Raw genomic sequence first — 22,396 nt, 5'->3', positions numbered from 1 at the left:
GTTTAATCAAGTTTTACACCAAAAAGGATGTAACTCAGAATAACACAGATGGGTTGTTTTTAAATTTTATTAAACATGTTAGCAATCTAATTACTGTCTAACAGGAACTCACTTGGGGCCATGGATCTGGACTGGATTGAGCCTGGGGCACAGAGGTGGCTGTCATGGCCACTGCTGTGACAGTGGAACTGGAGGAAGTGAGGGGTCTACTGGCAGCAGGAAGGGTCTGGTGGTAGTAATGGGTCTGAAATAGGGGTTTGGAGACTGCAGTGGTGAGCCAAGCTCACCACTACTGGCTATGACCAACACAGCCCAAGAGCTCTGAATTTTGCAGCAGACCATGTCTCCCCACTTCCAGTGGCCCTCTGGTAGTCATGTGGGCTGGATAAAGCATCTGCCAGGGTTGCCAACTGTCTGTAAAAATCCATTAAAAAAATGGACCTGTCCATTTAAAAAAAAAAAAAAAAAAAAAGTAAGAAAGAAAGAAAACTATAACTAGGAGCTTGATTGTTAGAAAGCAGAGCAGCGCCATTAGTGTCTGAGCAGGAGTGCAGCATCCTGCAGGGAGTATTCTCTCTTGGGACTTTGAAGCCCCATCTTCCACCAGCCATGTACTGCTGCTGCTTCCCATTGCTTGCCTGTAATGCTCCTGGGTCATGAGTAGGCAGAAAGTAACCCTTCTTTTGGGGGAGCAGGGCTGGTGAGGGTAAGGTTGGGAGACAGTGGGGTGTGATTGGGGGCATCAGGGTGGTGGGTGGGACAGCACAGTATAAAACCATTGCTGAAGACAAGCAGGGTGTCAACCCATGATTTTTTTTTTTTTAAACTAATAATTTGCAAATGACTGACAACCACATTTTTTCACTATGCTGATATGGTGTTTAATCCCTAAATTTGAAGCTGGCCCTTGTCTGGAGCCTGGAAAAGAGGTTACATTTTCATTATGTAAAACATATATCAGTAAAAAAAGTCTGGTTGTCAGCAAAAAGTTTGCAGATTGTTGTTAAAAAAAAAACTCTGTCTTTGGATATAAATAGAACAGCTGGTCTACTTTATTGGGCAAAATACACATCACCCATTGATCCTGCAGGATGACAGGCATCATGTTACCCCCCCTTGCTGAGACTGGCCATCAGCTAATGCGCTGTCCTAGCAATGGGGTTATACCAGTGTGTTGACATGCTTAGGGAATCACAAATGAGGGAACCCAGGCAGGTGTTCCTGGGGCTGCAGGGTATGAATCCTGCATGCCCTTGAGCATATTTTACACTGCAAGAATTCCTATTCCCATGGCATACAGGTTTAGGCCCATAAAGCCCCAGAAGTGCTTGCGTGAGCTGGCTGGTGGCCATAAACCTAAAAGACATTTGCTGCAGTTAAGTGGCATAAATTGATACCATCTACATCAGCCACAAATTTTGGCCATTTATGGCATGATGGGGTGTGGACATCTGTTTACTTGGCCTTTGTATTGCCATAATTGTTATGGCGACACAAATGCACTGTCTCTTTTCACCCTTGGGTTGGTCACACTGAGCTCTGCAAGTCGTATGTTCTAAGAACTTGACCTAATTTATATGAATGGGGAGTGCAGGAGCCCTCCGATAAACGTTTGCTTCATGTCTCTCCTGCTATGAAAAGTAACATGCATATGCCAACAGCCAGATGCAGATATGCACATCTGATACCCCCGCTTTGGGTCCAACTCTACTCCCCGCCCCTCCCCTTCCTTTGGTTCTGACCCTGCTTCCCCTCCTCCAGTTTAAATTCACCCACTTTAAATGCAGCTTATACAGTATTAGCAAAAATGCTTTTCTGTGACAGCAGTGTCAGCATAGAAATACTGTTGAAAAGTGAGCCTGTAATAGACATTGTTATACCAACAAAACTCTTGTATAGATCAGGTCTCAATGTTCTGAGGGATTTAATGTAAGGCTGTATCTTAGGCAATGCATTCTACACCTTTAGAAAAAACAGGTTTGTAATGGATCAGTACATATAATTATCTAGGCAAAGGCAAAATGAGAAAGAGAAAATAATTTATAGCTCCCAATGTCTGCCTTAGTCCACTTTTCAGGGTTATTTTGCTGTGTGCATTTATACTCAGCAAGCATTCTGTTCATGTAGCCTTTGTGAACCACCCCAACTTGAGTATAACATTTTACCATCATAAAGTCATACTGCTAAACATACAGCAGTTTGCCATAATCTTTATAATAATTTTGGTCTAGGCATAATGAATTTTTTTCTCTCCAAAAAATAACATTAAATGAGCTGTAAGTAAATTTTCTTCCATCTTTAAATAGTTAACATATATAAGTACGTAAGAGGCGTGCATCAGGATCTGGGGGAATGTCTGTTCACCAGATGACAAGGACCAATGGTCACAAACTCCTCTAAGACTGCTTTAGGCTGGATGTAAGGAAAAACTTCTTTATTGTCCAAGCCCCTGAGGCCTAGAATAGGCTTCTTCCAGAGGTGGTGCAAGCATCTACCCTGGACTTCCTTAAGGAAGTCCAGAGCAGCTTATCCTGCTGGGATCCTTTGACCCTAGCTGACTTTCTGCCCCTGGGGCCGGGGGTTGGACTCTGATCTCCCGAGGTCCCTTCCAGCCCGAATGTCTATGAAATCTATGAACTTTTTTTTTCCTTTTTCAGTCCCTGCTACTCACTTTGTGGCTTTCCAAGGAAAAGGATATTTTAGATAAACCACAGTCTGTCTGGTGCCTTCACACTATGTTGTCTCTTTTGAGCAAAATGAAAGGTGAAGTATTTTTTCATTTAATGTCATTTTTAGATGCAGTTGATTGCTGGAATAGTCACAATGGCAATTTCTGTATTTGTTTAACAAAATTTGTGCAGTAAATACTGCACATGAGCATGTTTTTATAATTGTTTTATAACACAATTTATTGACAAACCAATTATTTATCTTTTAATAGCATAATAGAACATATATGTGCTACTTGTTTGTCACTTAATGTCCAGAAAACTGGGTATTTTGTGTTTCATAGGTAAAACACTTGAGACTTAAGGACCTTGGTTCAGTTGTCAACTTGTAGCACTTCTGTGATACATTTCTTTTTTTTTTTTTAAACATTTTCTTAAATTATTTTGAATTAACATCATCCCTTTTTTATTCTTTCTACAGCCACTACCTTTAGCTTCTGAGGAGAAGGCCCCTCCCTATGGTATAGTTTGTGTTCAAAAATAGTTTTTGAATACATGCCTTGGGGTAGGATTTTAAGTAAGACCTGTCTTCTGCCCCTTATCTTTACTTCCTGTAGTGCCCCAAGGCTTATTTCTGTTTTTCTGATCCAAAGCCCATTTAACATAAAATTGTATGAACAGTGCTTGGAGCAGGGATCAGAACCCATAGCAACTGTCTCCCAGGAGAAGGCCCCCACTAACTAGTTATCCACTTCAAAATCAGGCCTTCTCTTGTTCTCCCTCTTCCTGGCTCTGTGAATTTTTCCATCTGTTTTTTATGCAGTGTCAATAGGAGAATCTGAGGATTCCTCAACCCAACCTTACTGTAGCCTGGTTAAGTAGGGCACTTTCCTGTAAAGTGGGAGTTGTAGGTTTGAATTCCCTTTGGTTGGTGAGTGCTTCAGACTCTAATATCTCACCTCCTGGGCAGCTGCTCTAACCATAAGGGCAGTATGTAAGAGGTGGGTATGCTGAAGAAAGAGCAGTTATAACTGTATTTGGAGGCCCTGTGCTGTTAGAAAATGTTACCAGATTAGGCTCCTTGGGGGACTTGGATCTTGGATCACAGTGGGGCATAGGTAGGAGTTGGGTGCTGGGCTGCATGTTCTGGGGACATGTAAAAGGCAGAATCTTCAGATACGCAGGGATACTTTAGATTAAAAGGGGAAGGTGCCCAGGCTCCTCCAGGGATAGGCTGCTACTGAGTAGAGATGTTTTGGATCCCAAGCGGACTTTAGGCACCTGCTTTCAAAAAGTAAGTACCCTTTTAGGTACTAAATCCTATTAAGGATCTGGCTGTAAATGCCAAGGGAAAGGTAACGTTGTGGCCATGGTAGAATAACTATATTTGTTCCAGACAGCTGCTATATTTAATCAGTTTGTGGATTTTAATTGCAGAAGGTAAATCCTGTTTCCAAGGGCAGGTTGTTACTCTTCTAGTTTAACTCCTAACACAGCAAGTTTTTTGTATTCTCCCACCAATGTGTTTTTTGCAGTTGCTATAGATGAGTCATGGGATTCTCAGTCAATTTCCCCCTGGTGGCAGCAAATGCGCACAGCTTGTATTCAGTCTGAAAATAATGGAGCTGCCTTATTATCTGCACACGTTGGGCATGCTGTAACTGCACAGATAACTGACAGTGTGGCAGAGAAAAAAGTAAGTCATCTTGGATTTCTTCCTTTTCCAGTAGTAATGGTTTCAAATTTGTGTCGAAGCTGTTGCCTTCTTGAAGGAGGAACATGCTGCCATTCATTCAGAAATGGGCACAAAGGAGGTGTAGAAATGAACAAAAGTGTGGACACTTGTATTTTACTGTATTTACTTGACTATAAGATGACCCCGAGTACAAAGCGGCCATCCCAATAATTAGGTTCTATATATGGAAAATGTATGAATTTGTTTTAATTTTCCAGGTATAGGATCTGTTATTGGAGACTTGCCTTGAATTTGTCCCCCTCTCACTATTACAGAAGGGAAAATAAATCTGGGGGTCAGGTAGCCCCTTTGCCTTCTACCCCTCCCAAAACTTCTTCCTCCTGCAGCCCTTCGCCTCCCCTCACCTCCGTATTGTCAGACCCTGCTGTCACTGAGCACGTGGAAGCAAGGGCCAAATTTGAAAACATTGCCCTTAAAATAAACATACCTGTAGTAATTTGCATATAGGAAAATTACTTTGGTTACCCATAGACTTGGTTCATCCAGAATTAATGCATTTTACCTTTTTTGAAACTGCTGCATAAGGTTCCCCATAAACACACTTTTTAAGCAGCACTTTTGTACCTACTTATATGTAGTACAAACTATGCATGGTATTAATGCAAGGCCAAAAGGCTCATGATTTATTTGCCTTGTAGTTCATTGTGCACTCTGCAGTATTTTAAGCCATGCCTCACAGGTCAGCACTGCTCAGTATGCATGTGTACTCCAGATACCTCTTCCCCCCTGCCCCCCAAGATCCATGTGCTAATTAGCCCCCCATTCATGACTGGAACCAAGTGTTTTTGTCACAAGTCCTGAGATCCTCCACAGGCAAAGGTGGTGTTTTTGTGCACGTCTTACAAAAGTGCTTTTATTTTAACAAAATGTATAAGGTTGCGAGTAAATTTGAGTTGTTTATTTTTACATAAATGTCAATCTCTGTACATTCAAATGGTAAGTTTTCTTAAATATAATAGATGTATATTTCAATGTTAATGTTACCTGCTGTAAATGAAAACTTTAATACATCTGCAAAAAGCTCATACTATGTTTTGTTAGTTTTCCCAAACAATTGTAGGCGCTGACACAGACTCTTGGGAAGCACTTTCTCTTGATACAGAATATTGGAAACTTCTTCTGAAGCAATTAGAAGATTGTCTGATACTTCAGATGCTATTGAACAGTAAAGTGAGCAAGAGGACAACCAAAGTTTCCTCTCTACAGACTGAGCCACTCTGTAGACTCTCTGTAAAGAAGCTGCTTGAAGGCGGGAAAGGTATACTTCTTACAAAGATGATTTGATTAGTTGTCTTGCATAATTCAGTGACAAATTCTGTAGCCGTGACTCAAATTTTTTTTCAGTACCTTCTTGCAGTGATTCCACTTCTGACTTACGAGAAGTAGATTTAAAAAAAAAAAAAAAAGACTTGCATCAAAGTCATTATTGGGCAGAGTTCTGTTGTTATGTCCTTGCAGATTGCATTGTAAACTTCAAATCAGTTCTTGATTTTTGAAGATGTCATTGACTAACTTAAGGTTTCTGATAACCAACAGAAGAGTTTCTCTTTTGTCATTCATGTTTCAAAACAGTTAAGTTCTACTAAATATAGCCAGGAAAATTTGACTATGCCTTTTACCTTTTCTTTTGTCTCAGGAGGTATTGCTGACACTGTAGCAAAATGGGTTTTTAAACAAGACCTCAGTTTCAATGTCCTGGAGCTAGCTCGGAAAAAAGACGAAGAAAGTTCAGAAGAACCTGTAGAAACTGACAGTACTGTTTCACTGGGGGAGTCAGAAGCAGAGACGGGCTTGGAAACTATCCTCAGTAAGAATATGACGCTGTGTTTTCAGACTTCAGGTTCTTCAGAGGTGGCAGAAGTGGTAGAATTATAGTTAACTAGTAGAAAATAAAATGGGATGAAAAAACTGCTTTATAACTTCTTCTATTTACTTATTTATTTTTAGAATTGTTGCAGTTGGCCTATCAGCAGTTTCCTTGTAGCCTTGAATCAGATGTGTTATATGCACACTGTTGTTGGGAGTATATAGTGCAATGGAATAAAGACCCAGAGGTAATTTAATTTCAATTTTTCAGTATATTTAACAGTGCTTTTCTTAGGGTATGTCTATGTGGGCACATTTAATGTGTAGTAGCCCAAAGTAAGGGGCACTAAGGGTGCATGTCTACACGTGCACACCCTAAATGCGCCTTAAAAATGGTGAGTTAAGGCTCCGCGAGTCTAAATTTGACACCTGCATAAAGCAGGTATCAAATTTATATGCAAATAGTTAAATTGCATTAGCAAACATGTAGAGACACTAATGTGCATTAACACAGTATGTGTCCATTGTTTTGGGACTAACTTTAGTCCCAAATCAGTCTGCATACCCATGTTAATGCACAGTAGCATGTCCACATATGGTCACACCCCTAATATGCATTAAGTTTAGGCATGCTTAAAAGTACATGCAGACACGCCCTTCTACAAGTACTTTTATACCCATTTATACAGAAAATGAAAACTAGATGGGATAAAATGGCAAATAAATCTTAAATGATGAAAGAAAGAAATATAGTTTTTGGGATTATGTGATTGTCAGACAGTGTCAGGCTTTTATATTGGGGTGTTTGGGAATTCATCTTTTATACCTTTCATGCACAATGCTGAATAGCTTAAGTATGCAACACTGAATTAGAATTCTTGTGTTGCAACAGTTCCTTACATTTTCAGCATATACTAAAGTAGATTGTGGTATCTGTCTCTCTCCGGTTTTATACTTCAATATGATTTATACAAGGAATGGGAAATAATGTACTGATACACTTAAAAATTATTTTTGCCTTAAGACTTTCCAGCCCCAAAAGTTCCCTGTAGGGGCTAGTAAATTGTTTACCAAATTGCTTTTAGCCCACTGCCCCCCCTCAGTTTTACTAATATTTGTAACTACTGGTTGAACTCATGATCAGAGTGGAAGTGGGGGCACAAACACTCTGTGCTTGCAAGCTGTGATTGATATCCCTCAGGCTTAGTAAGTGTGTGTGATAGAACATCTTGTTTTTGGATTTTTAAAGATGGTCTCTAAAACAACCAAGAAGTCTTAGCAGTTTAGTTCTTTAAACAAACAAATAGATCTTTTATCTGCATAAGTATATAAGTAGTTAAGAGGGAAATCTTTCAGCTAGAGATAAGTCATCAGTATAGAAGCTGAAACAAGTCTGGAAAATTATAGTAGAATCACAGAGTTTGATTAGCTTTAAAAGTATGCACGTGTAAGTGCATTTGTTTGGTGACAGGGCATTTAAAATTTGAGTCTTAACTAAAATTCTTAGCCTTTTTAACTGTGGAAAATTAGTTGATTTAAAATAGTCTACACACACTACTTCAAGAATTCACAATTTGCCTTTGGAACCAGAATTGAATTACTGAATAACTTCTCTCTCTCTTTTTTTTTTTTTTATTTCCCCCCCTTTATATAAGGAAGCACGTTTTCTCATTAGGTCTATAGATCATCTCAGCTGTATTGTTAATTCTCATGTGCAGCATGGTAAGTACAACGTTATTGTTTAAAGATCATAGTGAATACGTTTATCAGAGAGCAGAATAAATCAGTTTGAATCTATGCGGTTTGTAGTAGTGCTGACCAGACCTCTCTTCCTTGTTGCTGATGCTTAGGCATCTCTGGTTTTCCCATAGTTCAAAATGCCATGTATTGCTGCTTAGGATAAAGGATAGACCTGTTGCAGACACTTTTATTGTATGTAGAAACAGTGCACTATGACTACGGCACTCACTGGATTTGTATATTATCGGCATACACAATATAACATAATGGGTTAGACAGATATTACAAATCCATTTGTAACACCAAAGGGTTCCTGTCCTAGTAAACTGAGCCTTGGATTTTATTCTTGCTGCTTTATAAATGACCTGACTGACAGCAATGTGTGACAGTCTTCATCCTTTCTGACTGTTCACCACTAAAGGAGCTCTCAGTCTATTTGCCTTGACCCATATACGTCCTTTGAACTATTTGAATTTGGCAAGGTTTACAATATGTGGGGAATACAAATCGCACAAAAGCGCCATATGATAGTTTGCATGGGATAGCCCAGGTGAGACTTCCAAGAAGTGGAAACTTGGACAGATGACTAGGGAGGAGTATAAGAGTATCGCTTGGGCATGCAGGAATTAAATCAGGAAGACCAAAACACAGTTGGAGTTGTAGCTAGCAAGGGATATAAAAGGTAACGAAGGATTTCTATAAGTATGTCAGCAGCAAGAGGAAGATCAGGGAAAGTGTGGGTCCCTTACTGAATGGGGGAGGCAGCCTAGAGACACGATATGGAGAAGACTGGGAAGTACACATTGCCTTTTTTACCTTGGTCTACATAGGAAAGGTCAGCTTCCAGACTGCTGCACCTGGCAGTACAGTTTGGGGAGAAGGTGAACAGACAACAAGGGTAAAAGAACAGGTTAGGGACTATTTAGAGAAGCTGGACATGTACAAGTCCATGGGGATGGGACATAATGCATCTGAGGGTGCTGAGGGGAGTTGGCCAGTATAATTGCAGAGCCACTGGCCATTATCTTTCAGAACTCATGGTAATTGGGAGAGGTCCGTGATGAATGGAAAAGGGCAAATATAGTGCCCATTTTTAAACAAGAGAAGGAGGAAGAGGATTCTGGAACTACAGACCCATTAGTCTTACCTCCAGTCCCTAGAAAAATCATGGAACAGGCCCTCAAAGAATCCATTTCTGAACACTTCTAGGAGAAGAAAGTGATCAGGAACAGTCAGCTTGGATTCACCAGGGGCAAGTCATGCCTGACCAACTTGATTGGCTTCTATAGTGAGATGACTGGCTCTATGGATGTGGGGAGAGCAGTGGATGTGGTATTCCTTGACTTTAGCAAGGTTTTTAATATGGGCTCACATAACATTCTTGCAAGCAAGTTATGCAAGTATGGGTTGGATGAATAGACTGTAGGTTGAATAGAAAACTGGCTGGCTCATCAGGCTCAAAGGGTAGTAATGGCTCGATTCTAGCTAGCAGCCAGTATCAAGTGGCGTGCCCCAGGGGTCAGTCCTGGGGCTGGTTTTGTTCAATACCTTCATCAGTGACCTGAAAGATGGGATAGAGAGCATCCTCAGCAAGTTAGCAGATGACAACAAAGTTGATTCAGAGCTAGATTCAGAAAGACCTCAACAAACTAAGGGACTGGACCAAAAGAGATCTCATGAGGTTCAGTAAGGGCAAGTGAGAAATCCTGTACTTAGAACAGAAGAATCCCACACACCAGTAAAGCTATGGACTGATTGGCTAAGCAGCAGCTCTGCAGCAAAGGGCTTGGGGTTACCATATTCATTATTATCCATATTCAGTGGATAATAAGCTTGAATATGACTCCACAGTGTCCTCTTGTTGGCCTTCTTTGCAATGACTTACGGGCTATACTAATAGGAGCACCACTGCCAGCAGATTGAGGAAAGTGATTATTCTTCTCTTTTCAACAGTGCTTCTGGAGTACAAGGTCCAGTTTTGGACTCCCCACTACAGAAAGGATATAGACAAATTGGTGAGAGTCCAGTAGAGGGCAGTGAAAATGGTTAGAGGACTGGGGCACATGACTTCTGAGGAGAGGCTGAGGGAACTGGGCTTATTTGGTCTGGAGAAGAGAAGTCGGAGAGGGGATTTAATAGCAGTCTTCAACTACCTGAAGGGTGGTTGCAAAGAGAATGGAGATAGACTGTTCTCGGTGGTGGCAGATGATGGAACAAGGAGCAACGGTCTTAAGTTGGTGCAAGGGAAGATTAGGTTTGATATTAGGAAAAACTTTCTCACTAGGAGAGTAGTAAATCCTGGAACAGGTTACCCAGAGAGGTGGTGAAATCTCCATCCTTGGAGGGTTTTTTTTTAAGGCCCAGGTAGACAAAGCTTTGACTGGGATGATCTAGTGGTCCTGTTCTGAGCAGGAGGCTGGACTAGATGACCTCCTGAGTTCCCTTTCAACCCTAATTTTCTATGACTGCAAAGGGGAGACCAGAGGCTACTTGTCATCTATGTAGTATTTGTATGTAGCCCATAAAGCAGGGGTGGGCAATTATTTGGGGCAGAGGGCTGCTTACCCAGTTCTGGCAGGCTGTTGAGGTCCGCATGGGTAGCCCTGCCCCTTGATAGGTGCCCCACCCTTTGGTCACCATCTTGGGACCAATGTCCCAGGGCCAGCACTGCTGGGGCCCAGAGTGGGGTCCAGGCTGGCAGGGGTCTGTGGAGCTGGGCTGGGCTGCACCAGCAGGGAGAGGGGGGGAGCTGGCCTGGCTCCACAGAGCCCCTGTTAGCCAGGACCCCACGCTCCTGCCACCCTGCTCTGGGCCCCACTGGCACTTGCCCGAGGATGCAGGTACAGGCCCCCCACTGCTCACACCCAGTGCCCTCCAGCCCCACAGTACAGGCGTGGGGCAGCGCACAGCCCTGACTCTCTGCTTGCCAGCAGGGAAGAAGCTGGTGCTGAGCATGGGGAAAAGCGGCCCCTTGCCCACCCCATGGCCGGCGCTCCCTGTTGTGGTGCTCGCAGTCCATGCGGGGCTGTCTGGAGCAGGCACAGGCAGCATTATGCAGGCTGCAGGTGGCTGCAGTGCAGGGTACTGGCCATGGGGCAGGTGAGGCGCTGCTTTTTGCCGCTCTTGGCACCAGCTTGTAACCCGCCCCACTGCCAGGCTCGATTGTGGGGCCAGGTTACAAGGTGGTGCTGAGCACGGGGGGTGGATAAAGCATTCCCTTGCCCGCCCCATGCCTGCCACCCTGCTGGCCTGGGGCTGCTTGTGCCTGTTCCAGACAGCCCCATGTGGGCTGTGAGCGCCTGCAGCATGGGGCGCTGGGCATAGGAGAGGCTGCTTCCCCCTGTGCTCAGCTTTTCTCTGGGCTCCTTCCCTGTGTGGGGGGAAGCAGCCCCTCCCATGCCCAGTGTCCCACGCACAGGCAGCCCCACACAGACTGCAAGCAGCTGCAGTGCAGGGCACTGGGGGTAGGTCAGGGAGGGTTCGCTTCCCTTCCTGTACTTCTTCCCTGCCTGGGGTCCCCTCCCCCTCACTTGCCTGAGCTTCCTGCGCCAGGGCAGCCATGTGCTCCCAGCCCAGAAACCCCGGCTGGGGCTTCCGGCTGGGAGGCTGGGCCTTGCGGGCCCCGCTGTTGTTGGAGCCCACCAGGCTTCCCCTGTGTCCTGGCCCTTGCTTCCTGCATTTTTGACAGGAAACAAGGGCAGATGTGTATTAATTTTCTGCATTTTTTTTAGGGGCCCCGTGGGCCAGATAAAATGGCCTCATGGGCCGGATCTGGCCCATGGGTCGTATTTTGCCCACCCCCACCATAAAGGGACTTCTTATAGACTAAGTACACACAGTCAAAAAGCCCAACACTGAATTGATTTAGTCTTCGTGGATTAGTCTGTTGCATAGAATGAACCAATAAGCAAGTGAAGAGACATTCACTTTTGATTCTAGAAATGCAGCCACATGCCTGCAGTGGCTCAGGCCAGAAGCTGGGGGGTGCCTCCCTGTTCAGCTGGAGCAGACAGCTTGGGCCAAAATTATCCCGCCTACCTTGCAAGAGGGGCTGGGAGACAAGTGCAAAGCATCCTGGGATGCTGGGGGACTGTGAGTTAACTTGAATCTGGAGTGGATCTGGGATAGAAGTTCGACAAACCTATTTAACCTAAATCAGTTAGGTCTGATAGTATATTTACCCAGGTTTATCTTAAACTAGTTTCAGTCATTTTGAAAGTGGTTTATGTGCACAGAATTCTGTTGTGTTACAGATTTGAACAGGTTTGTGTGCAACTTCTGTCCCTAGCCATAATGGCAACCATTCTCCACAGAACCAGAAACAGTGAAGCTGTAGTTATTCACACTGCACTCGTCACTGACCAACCTACACCACATTCCCATGACTCCTTTTTTGCATCTTTGTATACGTATGGCATATAGTATGTAACATCCAGTGAGCATAGAGGTGTGGTTTTTTTAATACAGCCTGCAGGGCGACGTTGCAACCATTAAGTGGTCTTCCATGAACAAAATTTGGAGTCCTCTGTTTTAAACAGCCCCTTCCCTGTTCTTCCATGGTAGAGAGTTTACATTAAATGTGTTTGACATATCGTTCACATTATGTTTAATGTTTATGTAATTGTTTCAGGTATTGCTCTAATGATGTGGAATACGTTCGTAGTCAAAAGGCTTTCTGCTGCTACATACCTAATGGATAAGGTAAACAGCGTTGTAGCTGCTAGTTTTTTTAATTTACTTTTTGCTATTTTATTAATAGGTGAATTAAGCTGTAAAATCCTTAAAGCGTTGCTTTTTAAAAATGTTTTTGAAGGACCAGAGATTAGACAGTGGAGGTGAATGATGTTGAAGGCATGTAGGAGAGCATCCATTTAGAAAGTCACATTTATTCTTCTGGAATGCCCTGCTGGTAGACAAGATCTTAGTGTCAGTTTTAATGAGCAGCTGAAGCAGGCAAATGCTGCTACACACCAGTGATGACAGCATACACTTAATGTTTGTTTTGTTCATCTGACGTGCATGCGTCTGTTATGTGCCTTTTGCCAGAAGACAGCAGTTACCACATGGAAGCTGCCAAAGGCTGTCACCATTTGTGTGGCTCTGTGCAGCTTATGCAGCAGCCATACAAACAGCGTGTATGTTGCACACTTGGAGGCACCAGCTGCTAAGGGGGGCTGTTGCAGCGAGCAGAAAATATGAGCATGTCTACAGTTGCTTTCTGGCAGCAGCTGCTAAGGGGGGCTGTTGCAGCGAGCAGAAAATATGAGCATGTCTACAGTTGCTTTCTGGCAGCAGCTTCCATGTACCAAACACAGCTTACAGAATTAGTGTTGCTCTGCCAACAGAAAGAAAGGGTTTTGCCACCATAAGGGAGCCTCTGAGTATGGCCATGGGTTGGCAGAATCTGAATTCCACTGGCAAAGCTATGGAGGATAGACTGGGGCAGAGATACAGACACGCTAGTGCTGCACGTTAAAAAATTCTCTGCAACCAAGTTTACATCTTCAAACCACTGGTAAAGGATTTTTCATTTTAAGGGAAAGCAGGAGATAACAGTTCTCTGTTACCTGTTGTGGGTTTTTTTGCATTTTATGAATCTAGTAACCAGCAAATGACCCAAAAGTAAAACTGCCCTTCATGCCATTTAAAAAAAAATGTAAGACTTTTTTAAGATCTTGAAGGAAGAGCACACCTCCCAGCTTGGTTGGAACAGACAACTTGGACCAAGGCTAGCACATCCACCCTGCAAAGGGAGTTTGTGGGGGAGATGCAGAGCATTCTGGGATGCTGAGGGGCTGTGAGTTAACTTGAATCTGGAAGTTCCATAAACCAATATAACCTAAATCAATTAAGTCTGACACCACGTTTCCAGATTTATCTTAAACTGTTTTGGGTCATTTTGAAAGCGGTTTATGTGCACTGAACTTCTGTTGTGTTACAGATATGAACTGGTTTCTCATCACTTATACAAATTTATATGTAATTTCTGTCCCTAGCCTAGAAGACAAATCTAGAATAGAGTCCAGAGTGTTGAAACACTTGTAAAAGCAAAGAATTTTTTGCTTTATTCCTTGCCATTCATATTAAAAAGCTGTGAAACAATTGCATGCTTGTAACATCAGTGTGAGTAACATTAGGCCTCTTAAGATTGTTAAATGGTTCTTTAATTATTTAAGGTTTACTTTTATTTCTTGAGGAAGATCTTAAGGATTTTCATATAGATCTCGTGGATAGTATTAGAACATGCAATAGTCATTTTCAGTGTGGTTTTTTTTTTTTTTCCTTCTAGAAGATGGCAATAAATTACACCCAATCAAGAGTGTGAAAAACTTCAGCCAATACATATTTTTGCCAAGTCTCTAGCCATTTGCAAATATTTAACAAACTGTGTTCCACCCAATATTTTGTGTCATATAGCTTGTATTCAATCAGACTTTTTAAAATTAAACATATCCTATGTAGCATTGTATGTTTCTGTGCAATAGTTTTTTTCCTGTTGTGTTAGGGAAATATTTATAACTGACTAACTTGCTTAATAAATCACTTGTTTGCCTGTTATGTTGTACAATTGTTTTAAATTAGGTTGGAAAAGCTCCAAAGGACAGATTATGCAGACGGGTAAGTAACACCTATTTTATATAAAGATGACAAAAAATATTAAAATATTTTATTAAATTTTAATCTTGAGTTGAACTGGTGGTGAATTTTAGCCAGTTTTAAATTTCAAATTTGACCATCAGTGTTGAAAGATGTAATAACTAATAATACCATGGAAGGTAGGCTTGAGGCTAAAACCTGACTACTTACTAGCAGGTTATAGATGCTATTCATCAGTCACTCAGCAGAGTGATCTGAAACCAGCTCAGTTTTAAAAGATTGTTTAATAAATTCTTGCTTCCTACTTGCATACTAGAGTAAGGCAATAAGTGGATAAAATAAGCAGCTTTTTTTTTAATTAAAACTTCTTCAAGATATTTCAAGACCTTACTAAAACGGTATTTTTGTTCCTATTATTCCCCAATCTTCTTGTATTGCGAACAAGTTTCAGCCTTGTTTGGCATCACTTGTTGTAAGGTAATAAAGTTAATGCTTCAGGGATTCTCTAGCAAAGTCTCCCCTCTTAAATATAACCATTGGTGATAAGATCTCCTTGTCTATTAGCTTCAGCTGGAGTGTTTTGAGATGTAGCCAGTTAAAATTGCGTGGCACTTATCTATTCTTTGTTTTTAATAGGATGTAGGTATGGGTGACACTGCAATGACATCTTTTCTGGGTTCTTGTTCAGATCTTCTTCAAATCTTAATGGAGGTAAAAATGTGAGCGGGTTCAATACAAAACATTTGTGATCTTAATTGTAGATGTTTTTAATGAACAATAAAAGTAAAATTATTTTTATGGCTTCACTTAAATGTCTTTTCTAGCAATATGGAAAAGTCCTTATTTTTTTTAAGTACTACTGTAAAAGAAAATTACATTTATTGTAATTTGTTTTTACTATGTAGATCATCTAAACATCTTTTTTTACAGTAGCCCAAAATAAAGTTCCTTAAGATTGCTGATGTTTCTGTGCTAGGCTGATATTAGAAGCGATGAAATGCATACTCCGATACTGGATACAGAAGATGCCTGGGTGTCTGTAGAAGGACCCGTTTCAATAATAGAGCTAGCTCTTGAGCAGAAATGCATCCACTACCCGCTTGTCGAACATCATTCCATATTGTGTGCCATCTTGTATGGAATCATGAGATTTTCTCTGAAGAGCATGAAGCCCCTCTCCCTCTTTGATAGTAAGGTATGTCTTTCATAAAGATCCTATGAGGCATGCAAGCTTTATCAGTCACTGGCTGCTAGCTTTAAAAATGGGTTATGATTTGTCATGTCAAAAATGGCTGTTCCACTCAGTCTTTCAGCTCTTGCATCAAATAAAGTATTACTAAATCCCTTTGAGTCAGCAAACACTGTAATGTCTCTTCTGAGTAGGATATTTTTAGAGTGGTTTAGATGTGTCAAAATTACCTTATCAACCATTAGATGGACTAAAAAGATTCCATGATGAGAACAGAGGATACATTCTGATTAGAGCATCTTTGAGAACTGCCAGGATTGGGAGATTATAAATGATTGTGTACAAGATGTAATTCAAATCTGTCACTGTTTGTATCAGTTATTCCTACAGTTTTACTCCACACTGAGCTCTGTAAAGAAAGAGCAAATGTCCTGTCTCCTGGAGAACAGAGAATGAACTAATTAAAATGAAGTGCTGTCTTTAAAATGCAGTTTGTTATTGTTGCCAAAGTCTGAACCTGATGTAAAGAAAGTGCCACATATTGAGCTTTCTGCCTCCCAGCTAAGATACAGACTGTAATAAATGAAATGTAGAAATAAAGTGCTGATACAGACTGTCTAATGCTTACTGGGAGAAAATTGGTTCAGAGTGAATCTGCTACACTGTAGATTTTTCCTTAAAGATGTATTTAAATTTTAAAACGGCATGTACTTTGCTGTTGATCTTTGCCTACATGTAGGCATACTTCATTAGGCTATACTCATATAGCAAAGCACCTGAGTTAAAATACTTTTGTCTTCATGCCTTGCTCTACCAACTCAGCAGCATAAAATACTATGCGATTTCTTGTGGACATTTTTCACCGTTTGGGAAAAGTCCACAGGTCTGGGAAAAAAGCTTACCCCAAAATTGTGCGCCTATGTTATCTCACTGTCACCTTCCCCCTACCTTTCACCTTTGCCTCAGTTGTTTAATATTTCCCTGTATTCAGCAAGACACGTTAAAATTTGTTCTGAGTAGATCTTTAGCATGTCCTGTCTCTGTATCTGAAGAATTAATAGTGTGCAAGTGTCTGAAAAGTCATTTTCCTGTCTGATTTTTCTAAGACAAATCTTTAGAACTACACTTTCCAGCATTTAGAGTGAAATAGGATTGCATGACGTGACTGACCATCAATCGTAGAATCATAGAAGTAGGGTGGGAAGGGACCTTGTAGATCTTCAAGTCCGACCCCCCCGGCCTGGGCAGGAGAAAAACTGGGCTCAAATGAGTCCAGCCAGGTAGTCATCAAGCCTCTTCTTAAAGACCCCCAGGGTAGGAGCCAGCACCACTTCCCTAGGAAGTTGGTTCCAGCTCCTAGCCACCCTAACTGTGAAGTAGTTCTTGCGGATGTCTAATCTAAATGTACTCTCTAATAACTTGTGTCCATTGTTCCTTGTTAAGCCAGGGGGTGCTAGGGGAAACAGTGTCTCCCCTAAACCCTTCTGGTCCCCCCTAGTGAGTTTATAGACAGTCACGAGGTCCCTTCATGTATTTCTTTTTTGTAAATAGTCAGTGGTGGCTAGAGAAGACTGTTAGAGGGGGTACTTTAGTATTCAGGTTTAGTGTTTAATGCATGCATTTTTGGTACTAGAGTCCGTATATGGAGCATATCCACTACTGGCAACTATGTGCATTTAGTGTGGAGAATGTCACTTCATCCAGTGCTGTGTAGCAAAGGAAGAAAGTTTTCTGTAAAATATTACTCTGTACGGGGATGCCTCTTTATTTTAGGAAGGGTATTGCTGTTTATTATTCATATATGATAGGATGGCAGCAGAACAATTGGCATGCTTTTACTCATTGGCATTTGCCTTTACTCTCTCTGTATGTGACTCTTCACTAACCCTTGAGAAACTTAAAAAAATTCTGAGTGCTCCTAAAAATCCTTTTTTCTTAGTCTGCTTTTAGAGCATGTTAAATGTGCATAATATATACATGATAAGCTATAATCCTTAGTAGATGTCATACTTTGCTTACCAATCTAAGATGATAGCAAAGAGAGTAAAGGCAATGGCAGTATCTTAAAAATGATGTCTGTATAGTTGGGATATTTGCACCAAAACTGATTTTAGTAATCTAAGTTTGAAAGCCAGGTTGAAGTGATTCAGAACCTAGAAACGTAATTAAAATGTGTTTATTCAATCATAATGTGTTACTTATACTTCATAGCCACTGTAACCTGGAATATTCCATTTCCATCTGGGATTGAGAAAGGTAATTAGTAATGAAGTTGGGTACAAGGTAGGACAGGGTAACTTAAAGATTTACTGGTTCAGGAACTGGTTTTTGAACCAGTTTGTCTTGAAGGTGCTAGCTTGCCCTGCCTTCTACTTTCCTCTTTTTGGGATTGGAAATGGAAAACATAGTAGAGGTTTTTTCCCCTTTAAACTGCTAGCCCACCAAGAGTTTTATTGGATTTATTAAACTCTTCTCCATTTGTATCACTCAAAGTTTAATATAGATTTTTCTCTTCTTTCAATCTAGGGCAAAAATGCTTTTTTCAAGGATCTTTCTTCAATTCAGTTGCTGCCCAGTGGAGATATGGATCCAAATATTTTATCCATACGACAACAAGTAAATATAAATCCTTATATTTGAACAAGAAAATGACAGAATTTTTCAAACCAGTTTCATGTAACTATAAATAACATGTTTTTTGATTTTGCTTGAAGCTCTTAAGGAAAATTGTGACTGCAGCAGTACATTGTTCATCACAAAAGGCCAAAGGAATCTCAGAAGAGATGTCACTTTCTGCTGAAAGAGAGAAGGACTGGCCAGTTTTGGCTGTGGGGTTGGCTCAACCTCTTCAGGTCAACGAAGATGTAATTAGACGGCATTATGTGTATGAATTGTATAATTATGGACTAGATCAGCGTGGAGAAGAGGTAATATGTGCTTTTGGTAGCCTTCTCAGAATCATGAGGAGCTCTACTAACTTGACATGTCTACATTTGCCATTTTTGTAGTTTTACTACCTAGCAAAGGATCTGCAAATTCACATTCTCAGTATATTTGCAAACAAAGCTTTGACTTAGAATGGGGCATGTTTTCTGTTGCGCGGTCTTCCAGCAGAGGGAGCACAAATTAACATACTTGACCCTGGTGTGTAGTTAGCTGTGATGGCCATGCTAAATTTCCTTATTCACATCCAAAAAAAAAAATGCTTCTAGGAGGGACTGCTTCACAGATTTGTAAAGTGGGACTGTACGGACAACGTTGAGTAAAGCTAAAACAACTGGCAGTGCTTGCTAGTGTTTATGCCTTCCCAAGCTACATTGTACTGTCTGAGGAAATTCTTTTGTTAAAAACCAACCTGAGTATACTGCTTCCATTTTGAGCAGGTTTTGGTAAAATGGTAGCAGTTAGAGAATTCGTGTTTCAACAAGCTTGATACTAGACAGGTTATTTCACAGAAGGACAACTTAGAAGTTTATTATACTGCAAATCTATATTTTCTGAAGCTTTGCAGTTCATTAATTTTTCAGTAAACTGTGTTGGAATTCCAGTACTTTGGTGTGGGTCTTGGGACTGCACCTTACTGATCTTTGAAATATTGGGTGTGCCACCAGAAAATACTGTCTGAACTGTCAGCATTTGCAACTCAAACTTTGAGTTCTCTGCCTTTGTTAGAAGAAGTTAACAAACTTATATGAAGATGTGAGATTGATGTCACTTGGAGCTGGAAAATGTCTGGAAGTCTTGCTGTATGTAAAATCATTTCATCTTTGATCAAAAAGTTGTAGGCAATTGCTAGTCTTCAAGTAGAAAAAGTTTTCAAATCATCTGTTGAGTTTGCCCTCTTAGGGGGCATTGTTTCAGAGTGAAAGAACATGAATTTGTATTTCAAGACTTAAGATACAACTCTAAGGTTTGTTGTTGCACTGCTGACTTTTGTGCTTTTTGTTCTTAGGGTTCTAATGGCCAGCACATAGCTGTGGTTTTGCTTTCTCTGTTCCATTGTTTTTGCAAAATGTCTATTCGTTAGTCAATTTGCTGGGTTATTTGTCCTATCAACTGAAAGCTAATAAGGAAGCTGAATTTAGGCAACCCTATGAAAACTAAGTTTGGTGGTGGCTGTTCTTGTATTTTGAGGGATTGTAATCTGACTACTAATGTGTATGTTCCTTTTCTCAGGCCACTCTTCAAGTGCATGACAAAGAAGTGCTTGCATCACAACTACTTGTGCTGACGGGTCAGAGACTGGCCTATGCTCTGCTTCACACTCAGACGAAGGAAGGAATGGAGCTGTTGGCCAGACTTCCTCCAACACTTTGTACTTGGCTGAAAGCTATGGTAAGTTCACAGCTTGACCAAGAAAAATAGTGGAGAGGTTTACAGAAATCTTAAGCGAGATTTAGCTGTTATAAATTATGACTCTGGTGTGAGGTGAGATGCAGTACTTTTTTTTTGCACTGTCTTGTAAAGTTGGAAGAGGGAGGAGATGCAGTTTTATACCAATAATACGATGTCAGGTGAGTGAAACTTAACTATCACTGGGCTACCGAATGAAAAAAATAAACAGCAAACACTTCACAGAACCACCACTCCACCTTTGATATCACTGGCCTTGTCCTCAAAGGAAAGCTACAGAAATCCCTTCTTAGGATGGGCTTGGGAACACACATACGTAACTCTACTGGATGTTAAAAGCTGTGGACTTTGGTTTTATGGTTTATAACTTGGCTGTCTTATATCTCTAATTTCCCTTTGCTCCACAGATGAGAACTAGCCACTTCCCTCTCATATAATCAAATTCATTTAAAATCATTTGTGAAACAAGCAGTTGCTCTAATTCAGGGGTAGGCAACCCAGTATGGCACGCAAAGGCATTTTGCTTAGCATATGCACCTTGGAGCAGATGGCAGGGGGAGCCGTGAGGGACCTGATCCTTGTGGCAGTGCAGCCCCAGTCCCTTCCTTGCTGTCCACTCTGAGGCATGCATGCACCTGCTGCCAGCATTGAGTTGGGCAGGAGCTCTGCAGACCCCAGTGCAGCTGGTTGCAGCCTCCCTGCTTCCTGCTGCAAGCAGCCTGGGCTCCATGGCAGGTGGCAGGGGCCTTCCTGGAGCCTGGGCTAGCTCTGGCAGGCACCCAGGAGGCTGCAACCAGCTGTATCAGGGTCTGTGGAGCCCCAGTCCAGTTTGTTGCCTGCAGTAGGTGTATGCGTGCCTAAGGGCAGATGGCAAGTTGGGGGGGCTACACTGTCACAAGAAGAATCAGGCCCCTCGCAGCTCCCCTTCCATCTGCCCCTAGCACACCAACATCTTACAAGTTGAGGTTGCAAGTGTTTTTTGGTACTGTACACAGCAAAGTTGCTGACCCCTACTCTAATTTGTACCTAGCTTATTTGGACTGTGATTGCTTCTTTCCTAGATCTGATAAAGTGTTTGCAGCCTAAAAACTGGTCTCCTACTTCTCCTAGATATACAAGTTGGTTTAATAAAAGGAATGACCTCAGCTCTTAAACCTTGTTTCTGACATCCCTAGATCATGATAGTCACTGCTGTGACTTCAGTACTATTCAGATGTAAATAATGAATTAAAGTCTACATTTTTCCAGTTCTGGATAGTGAAGAGCAAGGAGTCAGCACAGAATATCTTGTCACCCTTACTCTGTTATAACTGTTTAAAAACCTACAGGGTTTATCAGTCTTACTGCTTTAAGGCCATTTCTCAGTCCATTCAGAGGACACAGTTAACATCTGAATATAAATCTGCAGTATGGAAACGGAATGTACTTGGGAAAATGTTGCTTTTTGCTACTTGGCTCTGGGTTTAGGAACCAGATGCCTTGGTCCAGTGGGTATCCAACCCTCAGACCAACCACAACCTTTCCATTCGATAATAGGCAAATTTATTTATACACAGTGATAACAGAAAAGAAACTCTAAGAAATTGAGCAAGTCTATGCATCTGCCAATCTTAGGGCTGTCATCAGAGTCAAGAAACTTCTGGCCAGGATGCAGGTTACACTCTGAAGGCTCTCCCTTAGGTGTCAGATGGCAGCAACCTGGAGGTGGGCTGACAAAGGCCCACCCCCCTCTCTCCAAGTGGGGTGGATGAGACGACTGGTGGTGCAGCCTCTTTCCGTGGCGGCCTTGGGGAACCTCGTGGGGGCGGGGGGAGGGCAACCCTTTGTTACTCTCAAGTCTCTGCTTGTGTATTCTCCTTTCCTCCTGATGACTCTTCATCCATGGCTATTGCTGACTGGTCTCTCTGTGGCTCTCTTCTGTCACCCTTCCCAAAACAAGAATTTCAGACCCTCCCTCTTTGGCTTTGCAAGCTGGTGCCACCCTACCTCATGTTATGGAAACAGCATGGTATATGGCCCCCGTTTCTCAAACTGTGTCCTTGTTTGTTAGATAGCCTGTCTGCTTCTGAAGCCTGGGAAAACTGAGATCCAAGCTTTAAAAATCAGCACCTGCTGCCCATCTTGAACCATTTGTAACACACACCCACCCACCCCCTTTTAAATACCATTTTCAAGCCATCAGCCTGGACTGAAAAAACTTACCAACAGGCAGAGAGATGGGGTCACTCATCCTATTGGGTGGGAGTGCATTTGCTGCTCTTGGAGACGAAATAAGCTAGGTACACT

At 41.8% G+C, this 22,396-nt stretch overlaps 1 protein-coding gene across 4 annotated transcripts in view; it reads left to right on the top strand.

Moving 5' to 3' along the window:
• Positions 1-22,396, top strand: part of RAB3GAP2 (RAB3 GTPase activating non-catalytic protein subunit 2) — a 74,740-nt gene that overhangs the window by 48,853 nt on the left and 3,491 nt on the right. For all 4 annotated transcript variants that reach the window (XM_019549495.1, XM_019549496.1, XM_019549494.1 and 1 more), the window contains 13 exons: positions 2,658-2,763; positions 4,205-4,365; positions 5,467-5,683; positions 6,062-6,232; positions 6,373-6,479; positions 7,887-7,953; positions 12,602-12,672; positions 14,554-14,589; positions 15,205-15,279; positions 15,545-15,763; positions 18,284-18,373; positions 18,472-18,684; positions 19,934-20,092. In XM_019549495.1, coding sequence (XP_019405040.1) covers positions 2,658-2,763; positions 4,205-4,365; positions 5,467-5,683; positions 6,062-6,232; positions 6,373-6,479; positions 7,887-7,953; positions 12,602-12,672; positions 14,554-14,589; positions 15,205-15,279; positions 15,545-15,763; positions 18,284-18,373; positions 18,472-18,684; positions 19,934-20,092 — 1,692 coding nt within the window. The remainder of the gene's footprint in view (positions 1-2,657; positions 2,764-4,204; positions 4,366-5,466; positions 5,684-6,061; positions 6,233-6,372; positions 6,480-7,886; positions 7,954-12,601; positions 12,673-14,553; positions 14,590-15,204; positions 15,280-15,544; positions 15,764-18,283; positions 18,374-18,471; positions 18,685-19,933; positions 20,093-22,396) is intronic.

This window comes from Crocodylus porosus, unplaced genomic scaffold (genome assembly GCF_001723895.1).
Source record: "Crocodylus porosus isolate Cpor-Errol unplaced genomic scaffold, CroPor_comp1, whole genome shotgun sequence".
NCBI classification, from domain to species: domain Eukaryota; kingdom Metazoa; phylum Chordata; order Crocodylia; family Crocodylidae; genus Crocodylus; species Crocodylus porosus.
This window is presented reverse-complemented; position numbering and strand designations above follow the sequence as displayed.